This window comes from Eupeodes corollae, chromosome 1 (genome assembly GCF_945859685.1).
Source record: "Eupeodes corollae chromosome 1, idEupCoro1.1, whole genome shotgun sequence".
In the NCBI taxonomy this organism is placed as follows: Eukaryota; Metazoa; Arthropoda; class Insecta; order Diptera; family Syrphidae; genus Eupeodes; species Eupeodes corollae.
Window position 1 is genome coordinate 34,361,680 of NC_079147.1, and position 18,836 is coordinate 34,380,515.

The following is an 18,836-nucleotide window of genomic DNA, read 5'->3' on the forward strand; positions in this document are numbered from 1 at the left end:
TTGACAGATTAAAACTACGTTATTACTTAAAATGTAGACTCTTCAAAAACGCATACCTACAAAAAATTATTAAACCTCGCAGTCGATGTCTGCAAAACTATCTTTACTCTCGAAATCGTTTTGGTCGACAAAATTTAAGGTTAGGCTACGTTAGATTGTAGCGGTTGCCCGGGATTGAGTGGGGCACACTTGGGCAAGTTGTAGGCAATTTTTGGGGTACTACATGATTCTGGAGTCCTTCTTCTAAGCTCAATTAATGGAATTGGAGGAGTTCTTTGTGAAACGTGAAAGATTGACTAATGGTTTAGATCCTTATAGAAGAATTCGTCAATGTAGGTCTTTCGTTTTGAGCCAGAGCTCGCCAGGTACAAAGGAGGTGAAGAACTTTCTATTTTTTGTCTATACATCATCTTATTTGAGAATTCGCTTTGTGTGCTTTTCTATTAAGAAGTGTCCGGGTATAACACCGATTCCCAAGATTATATGCAATCTGCTGATGTTGGTTTCTTTTAGCAAAAGCTTTTACATAGCGATTGGATCTCTGTGAAAAGGTGAATGTTAAACTACTGTTACATCTCCATTAGAGATGATCTACAGTTTTGGACTGTTGTAGAGCTTGTAGAAACAGAGTCCAAAGATGTTATGGATATCAGATGTTAATATCACGTTTTCTCAAACCAGGCCAAGACTTTTTTCATAACCATAAGTTTTGCCTTGAACACGCTTCAGTGACTGGAAAAGCGAAATGAGATAGATAGTCTAGAAGTTTCTATAGAACTGTAGTTGGGGGATTGTGTAGTAACTGTTCTATGGAATTGATTCTAAATAATTAAAAATTACGGATTGGCCAATGAATTAATAATTAAAATTAATCCACTGTGGTGAAGCTCTGAGGCGAAAGTCTAATGCTGTCCACTATACTTCCACAATCTACAGTTAAGAATCAGTCTTATTACCGATGTATCTTACAAAGTCTCATTTATTACCAATGGCGTTTTTGCAGAAAAGAGAGCCATTGTAGATTTTTTAAGTCTTTCTTGTGTTAAACATTTCCAATTTGATTTTTTGTCTAACAAAAGACTTAAATATCGGGAAAGTGAAACTGGTTGACAAGTTTGAGCTGCTGGGCAACACTTTAATGTATAAAAATCAAAACCCTGTTCGTACCCTGAGTATTTTGATAGAAACCCCAGGTTTGTCCTTTTTTCGTCGATCTTTGAATTTTGACATTCCACAAACCACATTACACTCATTTTCTGTGCGGTTTTTGGGCTTTTATTCTTTTTTTTTAAAGACACGTGTTCCACAATTGGTACAAGACCTTAAAGATGGAATTATTGAAGTTGAAAAACCGTGTATTAGGAAAACAGAACATTTATCAGATATTTTTTTACTACTTTGGTTAGCTGGAGAAATCTTTGATTTATTGGATAGTTAAATTGAGACTAATAGGAAAAGTTTACTACTTAAAAAAGAATTTCAAGATTTACCAATGTCAAAGTATGATTTTTCGATAGCGTTTAAACTGGGAATCTTAAATTGATTGTTAATATACAGTCTGAAAAAAACATCAATGAGTAACTAAGAGTGTTTTCAAGATATGCAATAGCGTTTGTGTTTAAATCTGACAGAAAAATGGCCTATTGGAATATTTACCCTGAATCATTTCGCAAGAAAATTTCTGATATTTCCCAGGGTAAGCCAGTTATTTAAAAAAAGAACCACTGATTTGTCAAACAAATTTGTTTCAAAACAATCGCCTGGTGAAAAAAGCATTTTTGCTTTCTATTTTCTTAATTTTTGTTCTATTTTAAATTGTTTAACGACTCTAATTAAATCATAGGTAATAATTTTAATAAATTTTAATGTTTAATACCAAAGAATTTAAAGCAACATAAGTTAGAAAAACTAATTGCTTAAAAAAACTAGAAATTCGATCTAATAATAAAAAGAAACAAAAATTCCTACAAAAATAACATAGAAACCCCTTTGATGAAGTTAAATAAAAATTCTCCCTTTAAACAAATTATTAACTAATTAATTTATCAACAACCAAAACTTTTACCATGTCAAAAACAATTAACTTTTCTACACATTTTTGTTGTTAATATTTGACAGAGAGGGAGAACTTTAATTTTTTTCGAAACCACAACAAACACCTGGTAAAGTTATGAATATGAATGCTTCTCCTATTTATAAATTGAATTATATTTTGTTATTGAAAATAGAAGTCTTCAACATTTTTGTTCTATTCATTTCTAAAAATAAAATTCTCTACTTTACAATACACTTCGAAAAGCTCTTAAAAATATTTATCAAAAAGAAAATATCTCATAAAAACTCAAAACCAGAAAATAAACATTGGAAAACAACAACGAAAAAAATATCTTTACCATATTAGCCATATGTTGAACATCATTAAACACATTACGTTGTAAAAACATTTGTTAAAAAAAAAGAAAGAAAAATGGAAGAATATAAATAAAAGCTCTTTATAAAAAATAAATAAATAATAATACGTATATCTTCAACAATTGTGAATAAAAAAACGAAAACATATTAAATTCCTTAAGATTCTTCCATGGCACCCTACTCACCATCACCACTAGGGGAACACATTCAGTGCGCTTCATTCTTTACACCCAGTCCACACTGCGGAATGTATACATCAGACGCACTCACTCAAGTGCATCATCTACTGCTACAGACAAGACACAGAATAGCCGATTTGACGTTTGATTAAGTGCACATAACATGGCATTGGTCATGCAATTTAGTTCCAGAAAAAAACGACAGAAGAAAGAAAGAAGAAAAATCATTCCCAGACATTATATGAACAACATCCACCCACGCCCTCTATGTTTTAGTTCAAATCAAGTAGAAACAAAAAATCGATGGATTTTTGTCTCCCACACACACGGCTTTATAGCTTGATTCCCTCGGGAAAAAGGGAACACCACAAGAAACTATTATGGGAACTTGATTCTTCAACTTAAAATTGAGTTATTAAGCATTTTTGAAATAACACACAAGAAACACAAAAAATATTTTGATTAGCCAGGAGAGAAAAGTAACTTTTCCCTTGGAAAAAAGGGAAGATGGGAAGATTCCCGATGCGGTTCCACTATCGGCTATTATTTTAGTGGAGGCGTCTGTTAATCTTCTGTGTGATCTTTCTTCCCTAACTCTCCCTGTCTAATATTTTCTATGTGAACAAGTGCAACCCTCAAGTTGAAGATAAATAATCTAACATTCAAGTGATTTTATTACTTGAACGTTTAGAAAATCATCCCATCTCCGCTCCTTCCACGCCGCAATCACTCAGCAATGAATTTTTGTGTATTTTTTGAATTCTCGAAGAGGGGAGAACCCTCCAAAGACTCTTCAATCTACTTGTCACCAAATAAAAATCATTTGTTTAAACTACGTCAACTTAGGCTCCATTTTTGTCTGTCACTACTTTTTGTATCTTTTTTAAATATTGTGCTTGAAAATGGGCAGCACTTAAGAAGAAACATCCACAAAACGGGTGTACTTGAAAATGAAGTCAAAAGTTTAATACGTAAATACAAAGTTAAAATATGTACGTCTTTCTTCTTGAAGTGAAATCTTTGCAAAAAAGAAAGAAATAAGTCCAAATTAAAGGGCAACTTGAGACTCAATTGCACTTGACGACTTTTAGACATCAGAGAAAATTATTCACTCGAAAAAGTAGTCAATTGTAGATATTTTTATTTGTTGATATTTCTTTTAAACAATCAAAAGAGATTAACGCACTTTTATATTGTGTACATAATAAAATAATTTCAATGTCTAAACAATCATAAAGTGACAGTAAACAAGAAATGCTCATGAATATTGCGAGCTATTGACCTGTAATTTAACGGTAGATAATTTTGTTTTTGTTATTTTTATTTTTATGATGATGATGAGCAATTAAGAGCAGTTTATACCTTTTTTGTGTAAAATTTTTTAAAGGTAAGGTAAACAAAACGTAACTTTAATCCACATTTTTCTGTTCTCATTTGAAATTTACTCTAAATTTAATTTTAAGTACAAATGTTTAAGTTTTACTTTTGAGGTAGATTTTGATTTATAAAAAAATATCAATTTTTTTGTAGCCAATGGAATTCTATTAATGTCATTGCAGCTGTCAAATGTTCATTAGAATTTGTTTTATTGTCAACTTCAGAAGAAGAAGATGAACTCAATGCTTCAAATAATTCATTTAATCTTGTCTCAATATTAAAATAATGTTTTTGATCCGCAATAACTATAAATTTTGACAATTAAAACAAACCAAAAAAGGTAGCACTCAAAATGACATATAAAAATTGATATAATGATAAGTTTTGACTTTGACAAGAAGATCGGCAGCATGCGATTTTCTTGATGTAATTTTTAACCACATATCTCGGCTATTTGCCTGTATTTCTGTGTATCTCTCTTTTCAAAATTTGATCTCTTCGTCTTTTTTGACGACTATAGTCAAAGCTTACTACTTGAAAAATGGCTTCCTTTTTAGAATCACCACTTCTGCCTAAAATTTGAACGCGTTGTTTGATTGCTATTGCCATTTTTTTTAAATGGGCAGGTTCAGACGACATAAGGGACTTTATTTGCAGTCAACTTTATTTTTTGAACGTAAAATTAGAGCTAGACAACTAGTCAGACGTCAGGTGTCAAACTTGGAAGTTTACTGGACTATCTATTACTTAGAGAGAGAAAACAAAAGGTCCATATTTTTTTTGCAATATGACGATCACAGAGTTATAAAGTTAAGCTTTCAATTGAATACAAAAAAACCTGATCAGGTGACATTTTTACATAAGTAGATAGACTTCACTTTAAAGTAAGGGAGATTTTTCTTGACTAGTTTTCTAGTCAACTTTCCATCGGGTGAACTACATTATCCCAAACCAATTTGAAATTCAAATAAACAGCTGTTCATGTAAAAATCTTGGGAATGTTGGATAAATTGTTTTGATTCATACACAAATTAAGTTTAATCAATCCACCTAAACTGAATAATTTGTGTAATTTTTGGAAATGGGCAGTATTGGACTTTTTATTCAAATTATAAGCGCAGAGGAATAAGATAATTCTCGAACAGAGAGCTTTGGAGAAATGTTAAAAAGTGTCTATTCCTTACCCTATAAATTTTAATATTCCTTTATTTATGAAACAAATATTCTAAATTTAGCAATAAATTAGTTTTCACTTACATTTTGCTTACAAAAATTAACAAACCAGACATTAAATGAAAAATCTGCTACATTTTATATACGGATCTAAATTTTATAGAAGGAATGCTTTCACGTGAAGCAGAATAATGATGAATAGCAGAATAGGCCTGTTAATTGCAAGGCAAATTTTCAGCAATTTTTACTTTCACTTCCCTTTTGTAGTCTGAACCTTTCCAATGACAAATATTAAACTAATATTATGACACTTCATATGACATATGACAGCACGTTTTGGCAGGTGTTAAATGTCAAATGTACTACGAAATGAATGGCCATATTTTAGTGAATTCATAGAAAAATTGGTTCGAAAATCATCCTAAGTCTATAAAATTAAGTTTTTTTAATACAAAACTGATGATTTTTATCCAGAAATCACAAAAAGTTGACAATTAAATCAAAACAAATAGGTATTTTAGGCGTTAAAAAGCATCACTCCGCTTTTGCTTTCCCTCGAAAAAGTTGAAAGTCATTAGTTATAAGACGATCTTTGAACAAAATTCTTATAATTTAAAAGTCGTATATCCAAATTCTTCTTATTTACGCAAGTCTATTGTTTGGTTAAACATACAAAGTAAATAAAATTGAAACGAATTGTTAAATATTTGTTGTTTTTTCTAACCTAATAAAGATGTCCGCCATTATAATGTTATGCCATTTAAAGCTAAATCAAAAGATCATAAAAGACAACTTATTTAATGGATTCAACTAACTGACCTAATCTCCATTTTAAATTAGCAACAAAAGAAATGTTTATTTGAACTTGTTTAACCTTAAAAAATGCATTCTTTTCAGTGTAAAACTAAAACAATTGTATGTTTGTCTCAATATTCCAAAAACCATATTGACTCTTTTAAGTCAAAATGACGTAAGTTGTCAAGCTGAATTGAGTGGGTAATTTTAGTTTTTGAGTTTGTGGGTGTAAAAATTCAAGTTATACCATTCAAACTTTTCAAACCATGCAATAAAATTAGAAAATTGCACAAATGTCAGTCGAACTGTCATGAAACGTCAAATTATTTTGTATTTTTGCATATACGGCAGTAAAAACAAAATCGATTTTATGAAATTCGTTTCTACATTTTTGAGTTCCATGTTTGATTTTATGATGTGATGGAATAAAGACTGTATTTTAGTTTCAACGCATTGGTTATATTCGCTGACAGTGTAGTTATTCAGTGAATGTGTTTTGCTGTCGGCATTGCAGAGGATATGACATATCTTTAAAACATAATGGTAGGATGAAGCAATACTTCTTTAATCAAAGATTGAATTTGTCTAACCATATATGCAATATTATGTTTCTCATGGATGACACTATCGATTTGTTCGATTCTATATTGTGAATTATCAGAAAAACTAACTTAAATAAAAACGAAAAACGTCATAATATCTTTATGTCACTTAAGCAAGCATTTAACTGAAACAAACACCCATCAAATCACTAGGGCCATTTGAAGAACTCCATTAAGCGGAAATTTAAGAACTGTTCACATGAGGGCGACCAACAACTAACGAATGAGCAAATATTCGTTCATTATGACATTTCTTATACATGACTTTGTGTCTTACCGACTTTACGATATCATGTGTCTTTAAGCGCAACCTAAGAATTTGCAAAACGTAACGTAGGTTCAAACCTCGGGCGTTGAGAAAAAGTTCACTTCAGTTTGCTTTTTTTTTTATAAATACACAACAGAAAAGAAGACATTGCTGCTATACACTATGCTGCTGTTGTCAGCTATCAAAGCACGACAAAATAGAAAATAGATCTATTCGGGCGTTAAGCCGAGCTTACAATATTTACAATCTTAATGGCTTAATCACAAACACGCTTCAGCTTCAGCTTCGTCTGCGTTACGGTGGGCCTGCTTTGAGGTTGCTTTGAATGACATTTCTATTATTTCATCCTTCCAAAGAGCAAATATTTTGCTTGTTAGCATTTTTTTACATCTGTTGAGCTGTCAGACAAAGCAAATGTTCAGATAATTGAACTAGAGCTTCCGTTTGGAGTCACATTACGTTCTTTTCCTTACGATTGTCAAACGAAACGTGAGGTCGAAGCTTCATTGTGATAGCATGCATTGAATTCCTATGGTTGAACTCGTAAACGTCAGGCGAAGACGAAGCTGAAGCGTGTATGTGTTTCAGCCATAAACGTCAGTTGAAGCCGAAGCTGAAGAGTGTTTGTGATTCAGCCATAAGGGAGCACAAAGCTTGAGGTAACATTTCAAATTGCTTCATAGAGTCCATTGTTTCTATTCAATATGTCATGAGTGATTGTGGTTTAGTTATAAGACAAGAGCGAACATTTTATTCATTAATGTGTCGATCGTATGTGGAACACGATTTGAGTTTGACAGTTCGTTAAAATCAGAATGCAGATAGTGACGAACAGTTTGTTTTCTTATATTTCCGTCATTTTGGAAATGAAAAGGCTAATTCTATTACCTTAAGATTAAATTTAGCTAACAATTTGCATTGAATTTAGGTTTATAAATTGTTTAGAATTACTTTTATCCATCAATTCTTCGGTCGTTGGTTCCTCTGATGTACATAGTCCATCTTTTGGAGTTGCACAGGCATAACCAGATATTAAATGTCATTTTTAAAATGTGGTTTAAATGTCGTTTCAGTGTCATTTTCAAAATGTCGTTCAAATATCATTTTGAAAATGTGTTGAAGCTAAAACGAATGCGTTCAGCAATATTTTCGATCTGTTTGATTTACTGTGTTCTGTTTCATTTTTAACAGTTTGACTTTTCTAGTTGAATGCTAGGAAAAGTTTGTTTGGTACGTTAAATATTAATATAAGAGAAAAGGATACAACTCAAAGTTATTATTCTTTTGTAAAAACAAAATTACAATCGACTAATTGTAAATAATAAAACAATATATCGAATTTTGGTGTTAAATTAGTTAATTTGATTTTCAATCCGTTTCCTTTGAGTTCAAACATTTTAATTAATACAAATTTATTAAATTTAAAGGAAAACGAAATAATTTATACTAAGCTTCAGAATATTCACATTTTGCTCATGACAGGCCAAAAAAATAAAACATCAACGTTTAAACAAAAAATAATAAAAACAAAAATCAATTTAATATTGCTTCCTTAAAATGACTCATTCTCGTTTTAATTAATTTTGTTTGCTTTGCCATTTTTGTATGGCTTTCATTTTATTTTGCAATATCTTTCTGTTTTTTTATCTTAACATAACAAAAACACACACATTTATGTACATAAACGCATATTTCATTTCGGTCACCTCAAAAAATCAGGCCATACATTCCAATTCCAAGAATTTTGCCACCGGTGAATTCAAAAATTTCCTTTTCACACAACACACCATTTGGCAACATTTTTCTCTCTCTTGGACAATGGCCAGTTTAAATAAACATTTTCTTTTTTTATCAAATTAAAAATAAAAACAAATTATAAAATAACTTAATTTAATACCTTTACACGATCCACCATTTGGATGGTTGTTCCTCGCTTCTACCACCGTCGTCGTGTTAGTTGCTGCATTATTTTTCTTATTTTGCTGTTGCTGTCTTAATTTTTGTCTACGCAACAATTCACGTTGCAATAGCAACAATTGTTGCTGTTGCAATTGTTGATAGTGACGTAGTTGTTGCATTTGTTGCGGTGTAATTGGAAATAATCCGTCATGAAGATTCGAATTAAGACCATTTTCAAAATAATAATTTTCCTTTGATGATGAAGAATTACTGCTACTGGCACTGCTATTGCCACTGCTACTGCTATTGTTGCCATTCGAATTGGCAACATTTGTTGCAGCAACATTCGGGCCTCTTGAACGGGCCCGATTTAAAATCGAAATATCCACGAATTTCATTAGGAAGACGAGTAATATTAACAACATTAGATTATAAATAGAAACATAAGTATGTTTTGTTTGTATGTATCTTGCCTCGAAATTGAAGAAACACACACTTTTTTGTCAATTTTTTGAGTTTTGTTTTTTAAAATTGTATTTTGTAAAACCAGCGAGGTTTTATTTCTTTCACGAACTTAGCATAAAAATACACTTGATATAGGAAAATTTACTCGTACACAGTGTTACGAAAATGTTGATGCGTGTTGCAGTGTTGTTGCGCCGCCACTGGCTAAGACCAACGCAATGGGACGCGCGCTTTTTCCCTCAAATTTTATCGAACGATTGAATTTCTTTTTAGTTCATGTATTTTTGTATCCAGGAAGTTTAGAGAAGAGGCCGATCAAAGATCGATTCTCGATAGTCATGCACTGCACATGCAATTGCAGTGCAGCGTGTAACCAAAATTGAAGCCAACAACAACAATTAAGACGCGACGGGACGCAAAAATCTCTCTGATGATCAGAAAAATGAAAATTTATCGGCATCCGTAACTTGCTGCCGTTGCGTTATTTTGTTGGGCTTGGGTTGTCTTGGTTCTTTTGGACGAAATTCGAATTCGAACCGCGCCGCGTATGCACGATGGACTGTTATAGGTTAACTCTTTCGATACTCACTGAATGTATATTTTTAATTCACTTCGAATTTTTTGGTTTTGAGTTTTTAGTTGGTTGTTTCTGTGCACATGAATATATTCGTGCAATGAATTTTATTTTTAGTTTAATTTTCTTTTCTTATTTTTCTTTTCTTTTTGGTGGAAACACTGCGTTGCTGCTAGAACTGCTTCAACTTAAAGAACACACAAAACATAGATTTTATAATTTTTTTTCTTTCTTTTGGTTTTTGAAATCGAGAGTTTATGAGTTTTTGAAATAAAAATAATTCTTCGTTTCTCTTTTTTGTTTTTTGTCTTGTTTCACTCAAATTTATTGTAGCCTGCATTCGAATTAGCTAAATATAAATCAAAGATGCGGTAGTGCCAGCGTCATCTAGCGGCAGAGTGTGTTATGCGAGAGCGAAAGAGCAAGAGAGAGCATAAATATTGGTTTGCAGAAAAAGAAACTACATAGACATGAAATGGTTTTAAAATGAATTTCAAAAACTCACATTAAAAACACCAGGTTTTTGAAATTGCGTTAAATGAAGAAGGATTTATGTGCCATTATATTTATTCAAAATGTTACAGCGATTTATGTCCTTTAGAGAAGAGGAAGTGAGCTCATTAATTAGACTGGAAATTTTGAGTCTTTCTTTTTTCGTGAAGTGTATATGAAGAAATTTTAAGCAAAGTCAGCAAAGTGATTTAGATAATTTGTAATTCTTCAAGTGCCGTCGAGTATAAATGCAATAAATTTAAATTTCATTATTCTTAACAAAGAAAAAAGGCTTGATGTGTAAGAAAAATAAGAAGTATGTCACATAAAACCATTCATGCTGACATCTAGGAAAATTCATTCTAATTTTCACATATACATAATTAACGCCCACAAAATGAATTCCACTTTGAAGACAGTTTTTTACATCATAAATTTGAAATACCTTCACGAAGAAAAGATCTTAATTTATCTTCATTTGGTTTTTAAAATTTGTAATTGAAAAGTGCACGCAAATTAAAAATAGAATAAGAAATACAAAAACTTTTCTCATTTCTTATTCAAAAATGTGATGGTACTGAGAATAATAATACATATTTTTATATTTTTGATGAAAGGTGGAAATTTGTTAATCTTTATCTTTTTTGTGTGCTAATTTAAAAATATATATTTTACTGTCTGTTGTTTCTTTTTTGAATTTGATGGTATTGAAATATGGTGAAATAAATAGAAATACTCATAATTGAAGCATTTACTTGGGCGTCTTGAGATAAATATTTTTAATGGTACATAATAATCAATTAAAATTGAGAATTTTAATTTTTGGCTCAAGTGATAAAGTGAGTCTAGAGCTAAGCTATATAGAAGCAGCAGACTATTCAGTCTTCACTGAAGACATATGAATATACAGTGAGAATTCTTAGTCATTGAAAATAAATATTTGTTTATAAAGAGGTCTGTTTATATTTTAAGAGAACCATAATGACTAATTTTAGATTATAAGCTTTTGGATTGTTTTTGTTGAAATTTTTTGTGTATGTTTTTTCGAAAATGTTAAAAATATTGAAGTTATATTTTTCTACGAAAACAATAAAATAAAGGGTTTCAATCATTTCCTTTCATAACCCGCTTTTTGGACAGCTGTCACTTTTGAAACTGTCATATTTTGACATTGGACAAGTAAAACATACGCCATTATTTAAAATAACACACTTCAACAAGGGTTTGATGTTCTTAAAATACATTACGAGAATGGTGAACCTTTTTTCAACCACTGTTCGAAAATCTAAAGGGAAGTCATGAAGCAAGTACCCTTCTCGGTAGGCTACAGTGAAATTCGTGGAAGAAAGATATTTTTTGAGTCGCTTAAATCGGTGTTATTGGCTGCGTTCAATCTCAGACAGATAGGTGTAAAATAACAGCTAATCAAAAACAGCTGATACGTCAAAAAAGGAATCCAAAGGTATCCAAACATTTCTGGGGTATGTAGGTATCTGACTGAACAGCTCTTTCAACACATGGTTGAATTTCAAGAAACTTGAGAATTGATTTCAGCTTTTTGTATTATTTGGTAAACAAAAATGTACAAACTTTTAGTTGAAGTTGTGTTTGAGGATGTTTTGTACATAATACCCGATGAAAAAACTATTTGTATCCGAATTTTCGAAGGCAATTATGATCTATTTTTTTAACTTCAAAATTGACTTATTTTGTTCTCGTTTTGTAGATGACCAAACCGACGAATCAGTTGAATTATCCATTTAATGTTTTATTTTACAACAGTTTTGACTTCGAAGGTTAAATGTTTCTCTGCTTTTTGTGATAAGCTAAAAGATGTTTTAATTTCTGCTATCTCAATACAGCTATCTAACTCGTTCAACAAGGTATCTTAAAGTCCACCTCTCCAAGATAACATATTCAACACGAGATTAAACGCAGCCATTGACGGAAACCCAAGCTTGTCGATTCCTCGTTAATCTTTAAAATTAATTATTCCAATTACAACGTTTTTTCTCATAAGAACTTAAGCTTATAAAGTTCAATAAACTCAAGACGATCTATCGGCATCAGCGGCATACATATGTCATGTCTTAGCTTACACTAACCGACAAGGCTTTTTTACTGAATTTTTCCAATTGGTTTTTAATAGCCTTTAATCAAATCCGACTTCAAAATTAATGTAAAACATCAGGTTTTTGAGATATTAGGTACTTTTGAAAGTTCTAAACCCATTAAGTAGCTTTTTCAATCAAATTTGTTATGCTTTTTAAAACCCTTTATCCCGTTCTTCAATATTCATTTGAAATACTTATAGCATTTCATATAATTTTCGAAAAAATCTTCATAACTTCATAGATTTCAGCTGTCTTACAAAGATCGGAAAGAAGCACTGAACCATTTATGAAAAATCTGTTTTCAGCACAAAAAGGTAAAACGGTTTAAAAGTAAGTTTTGTTCTTGTAACGAATCTGTTGTCTTAACAATTAAATATTTTGAAATAGATTATTATTATTTTTAAAACTTAAGTAAACAGTTAAAATTAAAGTTTCGATTAATCAGCATTAAAAATTAAGTCCAGAAAGTATTTTTCAAAACTATGAAAGTATCAAATTCAAGGTTTTCTTAAAACTTCATATATATTGTCAAATAAAGACCTCCTAGTAATGAGAATTTCCAGGAACTAAGTAAAATAGCGGTAGTACCCATAGCATTATGGTTAGTGCGTTGAACTGTCATGCCAGAGGTCTTGAGTTCGATCCCTGACTGTATCCTCTAAAATTTTTCATAGGTACTGCCGCTTGCGATGAATTGACAATTCTTGTAAGAGTCATTCTTCAAATTAGCTATTCGGATTCGGCTTTAAACATTAGGTCCCTTCTATCCGACAACATTACTCGCACACAGGAATGGTTGAGAGTTTGTAAGTAACTAGGCCCTAGTTCTCAACGGATGTTGCACCATTTAAGTAAAATACTAAAATGATTTAAATTGTAACCTTACAAACCCTGTTTTGGTTTGATTTGAGCATTTTTAAAGACGGCGCATTTTCTAAGAACCTGATTTGATAGAAAAATTTAAAAGCGAGTTTCGAATTTGGGACATCTTAATCATTTAAAAAAGTATTTCTTTGAATGATGGGCCAGGATACTAATTTTGTCGATCAATGTTTTTGGATAATTGAAATCTATCAAAATTATGCAATTATCAGACCAATTTTCACTGACAGAATTGTAGCATTTGGGGTTCTTAAGGTCCAGGAATAATTGCTTAAAAGAGTATACAATAGCAAATGTGTTAAATGGTAATGGAAATGGTCCATAATGCAACTGTTTGGATTCAAAGAAGTATATTTAAGAGTCATTTCGTTGGTTAAAAAACAAACAATGTTTTAATACATTTTCCATTTTCCAAAATTTGTCCCTTTTTTCATTGAAACAAGAATATTTGAGATTCATTTTGTTGGTTAAAAAACAAACAATGTATAAAGCCATTTTCCAAAATTGTACCTTTTTTGGATAAATTCAGACTTGAAAATATTGTAAATGGGTAAATTTAAATTTCCTCCAGATTAAATTCCAACTCTTTGCCCTCAACCTAATAGGCACTAAATAATTTAAAAAACTATTATTTTTTGTATAAATAATTCATCATTTATAATAAATTCTTGTCTTGTAAAAGTATCTATAATACATGAATAAATTATAATTAAATACTTCTGTTGGTTCACACGTTTGTTTAGTTCAAAGCCAATTTTGAATTTTATCTGAATTAATTAAAGGCCCATTTATTTTTGTTGATTTTGTTTTGGTTTTGGTTTTTGTGTTGTTTTATTCCAAATGCATTTAATCTAAAAATAGTCAGACTGGTTTCCATTTTTATTTGGTTTAGTTTAGGATATTTAATTACAAACAAAAAGAAGTTCTCTTTTTGGATCTAATACAAGTCCAAAATCAGCTCATTTAAGATATAGCTTTGTGTGTTTAAGATACATATACCTAATAAAATAACGATTCTGAATTTTGTTTATTTGTTTTTGTGTTTTTTTAAACAAATTTTAAAACAAAACTTGTTAAACGGTGCCCTTACAATGACCGCATCTAATCTTCCCATAATAATGAAACATATTGAAGGTAGAGAAATACAATGGCTCAGGTGTTATATTTATTGATAAACAACTTTAGGCAACTTATCATGAAACCTTCTTTAAAAAGACAACAAACCAAAGAGAAAAACAAATATTTCTTCAAAAAGAAGAAAGGTTCTCCGTTTAGCATTTTTCAAGGCAAGTATAGTACGTAGTCCATTTGCGTCAATAGGTTTTAGAAATTCAAAGGAGATTACATAGTTCTATATTATGAAAGTTCCGTTTGACATTGAAATCGACATTTTTACGACGTCAGATGACATTGGACGGCCTTGACAGGAGACTTTTTTTCAAAATCTTCTCAATTGGTACAATATCGCTATTGAATTCTTACCCACCTATGAATAATTTTTCATAACCTCTGCCATACAATGTTAACTGTCTTGCGCACAGTTGACTCTAACTGACAGTTGCATTTCTAGAGTTGTCACTTATTATTTCCTTAAATTTGTATTGATGAGCTTTTGAATTCAGGAAAAAAGTTCAGATTTTTGTGATTCCAAAATGCTAATATGACATCCTTGTGGAGCTTATAATAAGAAAAGCCCATGTGGAAATAAAGATGAGATCGTTGCCGCAACTAAAGCACTTAAGAACAACCAAGCGGTAGGACTTGATGGAATTCCCGCAGAGCTTTTACAAGCAGCGCCAATCATCAAGCGAATTGCTTCATCCGCTTATAAAAGAAACCTGGACTACCGAAAGCTTCCCCGATAAGTGGAAAAAGGGAATTATCGTCAAGCTCCCAAAAAAGGGAGCTCTTACTATAAATAAAGCAGGGCTGTATTCTGTCGTCAATATTGTTTTTATTGGTGATAAGCGATGTACTACGCTCTGTCAGGTAGCGGAGGGATCCAATGGACTTTGACATCCTATTTAAAGCACTTGGATTACGTGGAAGAAGGACATGGATCTCCATCAAATGACAACAAGTGAGAAGAGGAAGCTGAAGTTGTGGAGCTGAAAATTAATTCCGACAAAACAAAAATGATCAGCCTCCGAACCAGACCATCTTCTCAAATAAATATTTTCTCACAACCGGTGGAAAAAGTGGAAAGCTTTCAATACATTGGAAGTATCGTTTCCATCGAAGGCGGAACCGAAGAAGACGTCATCTGCCGCATCGGAAAAGCAAAAGCGGTGTTCGGTATGCTGTCAAAAATTTGGAGGAATAACTCTATCAGCTTGAGAACAAAGCTACGACTGTCGAATCTGTGCTTTTTTATGGGTGCAGCACTTGGAAGGTTATTTCAGCCATAACAAGAAAGCTGCAAACATTCGTGAATAGATGTCTTCGCAACATCCTAAGGATTTTCTAGCTAAAGCGCTTATCAAATTAGGTCCTTCATAGAAGGACAGGTCAGGAACCTATAAGGGCCATATGCCCCTTAAAGGGTTCCCAACGGACTTAACAGGACAGTAAGTAAGTAAGTATATAGAAAATAAAAGATTATTATAGATGATTTATACATTCTTTAGAAAGATTAAAGGCAAAATTAACCTCTTAAAATCTTTAAAAATATAACAGAGCCATCAGAGTAATACAAATTATATGTTTAAACTTGTTTCACAGAGAATTGAGCTCACCACATTTTCAATTGCTAAAAGTGTATTTTTGACAGCTTGTCTTAAAATAAAAAAAAAATGGAACCAAAAATAGGTAATTGTGAGCTTCACTCAAAATGGAACTAAAAATAATAAACTCAATAATTTCGTAAGATTTTTTGAATTAAATTCATTATATTTTTCACTCTGAATCCTTAGGCGCCAGTGTTTCTGTCATTGAAACCAATTATTGCAATTTTTTGACAGGTTATAGCTTTTACTGAAAACTTCTGTCATTGGGTACAAATTTCCTGATTTAAATCAAGCATTTCCTAATTGGAATCAAACATTTGAGGTTTAACTTGATCAATCAAAAAAACTGACAGTTGAGTATACAAAGAAAATGGAATGGTTTCAATGCAACAAAAATGTTCCGAGATGTGACATCAACAACAACTAAAAATGAACTAGTAGAACAGTTTTGCATCAAGTAATGTACTTTTTTAGTAGACAAGATCTACAACTGATCAGCTTCATTTTGACATTAAACATTACAAATTTGACTCTCTTAATCACTTTTAAATCTTGAAAACAAAATGGTCAATAATAAATACCAATGATAACCATAACTGGCTCACTATAAAACAATTTATTCTTTATTATTAACTTTAACTACATATTTTTTGACAAATCAAAGAAAAAGCAGAAATTAAAACTCGATTTATAAAATCTGATTCTTTTATAAACCTTTCAATAATTCTGTCAGTTGTTGAGTTCAAAACAAAAAAAAAAAACTTTATTTAACGTTAAACTTTTGTCTTAGTAAAGTTTTATTTCGTTCAATTGTGAAACCGATTTCAATGAACAGCTGATTTTTTTATTTTACAATTCGGAACAAAATCGTTCCTTTGAAGGCGTTCCATTTTCTTTAAATGAACTGTCAATAAAATTTCAACAGTTAAAAACAATGCAATAACAGCTATTACTGGTCAATAAGAATAACATAAACACGTCTGAGGATTCCGTTCATCACTTGTGCAACATCATCATTGAACATTTTATTCCAAGATTTTAAAGCGTTTTATATATAATTTTATTTATAATGTTTGATGTGGATTTTAATCTGGTAATTTATACACTACTCTTACACTATTTAACCCAGAACATTCCTTTTAGTTCATTTTTAATTTCTCAATCATTAAATCGTTTTCAATGAACAGCTGATGGTTGATTTAACATTTATAAGTAAAAGCGTTCCACTGAAAGCGTTCCATTTTCTTTGTATTCTCACCTGTCAGTTTTACTTTCAATGAACGAATCTTAAGGCGCCTGTTATAGCTATCATTAGTTTTCATCATTGAAACCAAACATTGCATTTTTTTTAGCAGGTCGTTTATAACTTTCAATAAAAATGACTCTCATTGAAGAAAATTTTCTGATTGAAAGCCACCGAAACATTTTTACTGACAGAAATCTGTCATTGGAATTGTGTGAAATTGGAACACAAACCAGTGGAACGATTCCTTTCACTTTTGACATAAAAGATCAGCTGTTCAGGAAATTGAACTTCCGTCAAAAAAAAAAGAAAACAAAATTTTTAGAGAAAAATAAATGTGTAATTACACAAAAGTCAATTCTTTTGCAAATGGAGGTAAATATCAATTCTTCTTTGACATAAACCTTCGTTTGAAGTTCAAAACTTGCTGGCTTGGCCCTTTGTTAACTGCGTAAGTTTAAATTTAAAAGCTTGACGCAACAAAACAATACATTTGAAAATAAAACTTATAACAAAAGCAGACATTTTAGAAATAAAGATATGTTTGTGGGAGAAACTGACACAATTAGTTTTTGTTTTTTACTGTAACAAAAATTATATTCAATCCATCTAGATCTAGACCAATTTGTTTATGTAATATCTATATAAATTACGTAACGGTAATTTTATTCAGCTTATTTACTCTAATTGAATTATCTATTTATGTAATGAGCGTCTGAAAAATTATCTGACGTTTATATAGGCCATCAGTCTCTCAGTCTGTGTCATTATTTCCCTGCCCTGCATATGAAATGAACATTTAACGTATCAAATGTATGTAGATTACTCAATACTTGACCGGAAGCATCTCATGAATAGAAATTTTATACATCCATTCTTTTATTTTCACCCCCACACTAACCCTTGCTTAGATAGAAATACCATATGTTAATTTTGACGTCAGTAGCTACAGACTTTTAAGAAAAACTCTATTTTGCATATGTAGTATTTAAATTTACAACGAAAAAATGACATTTGGCAGAACAATATAAACAAAAATAAATAAGAAGGTAAGTTTGAGGTATACCTATCTTCTTTTATTCGAATTAAGATAAGGGCTACATGGGGACTCTTAATCACGCTTTATTATTTATTTTGTCCTCAATTTGCATTTTCCTAGAATTTTGATGGAAAAGAACTTTATAAAATTTTTATTGTCATTCGTCATAGAATTCCTAATAATTTTCTTCTTTTCTTTTCATTTATTCAGAATACTTCAGAAAATTGTTTACATTTCTGATTTATAATGGAAATCGGTCATAAGTTCAAAAAGAAGATAATATACGAGTACCTAGGTAAGGTACTCTTAGTTTCTGAATCAGCCATTTTTCTATTTTGTATACTTTTTTAAACAAATAGAAAATAAAAGAAAAGAAGATAAAAAGAAATTTCTTAAGGTAAAAAATTCCGACAAGTTTTCGCTAGGAACACTCATTGTCATTCTTCGTTTACAAATGCAAATATTGGAGAAAGGAATTCCTCTCCTGACGGATGCGCTCTGATGTGAAGCAGAAGCAGATGAATATCCCCAGAAGAATTATCCTAGAGATGACGTTGACGTCTCTTTTTTGTATAAACATTTTAGCGCGCCCTTTT

The 18,836-nt window shown here is 31.1% G+C and overlaps 1 protein-coding gene across 8 annotated transcripts in view; it reads right to left on the bottom strand.

Annotated features, from left to right (window-relative positions):
• Window positions 1–18,836, bottom strand: part of LOC129954080 (M-phase inducer phosphatase) — an 80,179-nt gene that overhangs the window by 27,564 nt on the left and 33,779 nt on the right. For 6 of the 8 annotated variants that reach the window (XM_056067744.1, XM_056067750.1, XM_056067746.1 and 3 more), the window contains exon 2: window positions 8,704–9,931. The exons of 1 other annotated variant lie outside the window; for it this stretch is intronic. In XM_056067744.1, the coding sequence (XP_055923719.1) occupies window positions 8,704–9,130 (427 nt within the window). In that variant the 5' untranslated portion in view covers window positions 9,131–9,931. Of the gene's footprint in view, window positions 1–8,703; window positions 10,132–18,836 lie in introns of all 8 variants that reach the window. One more of the 8 variants, XM_056067743.1, reaches the window with a different exon arrangement.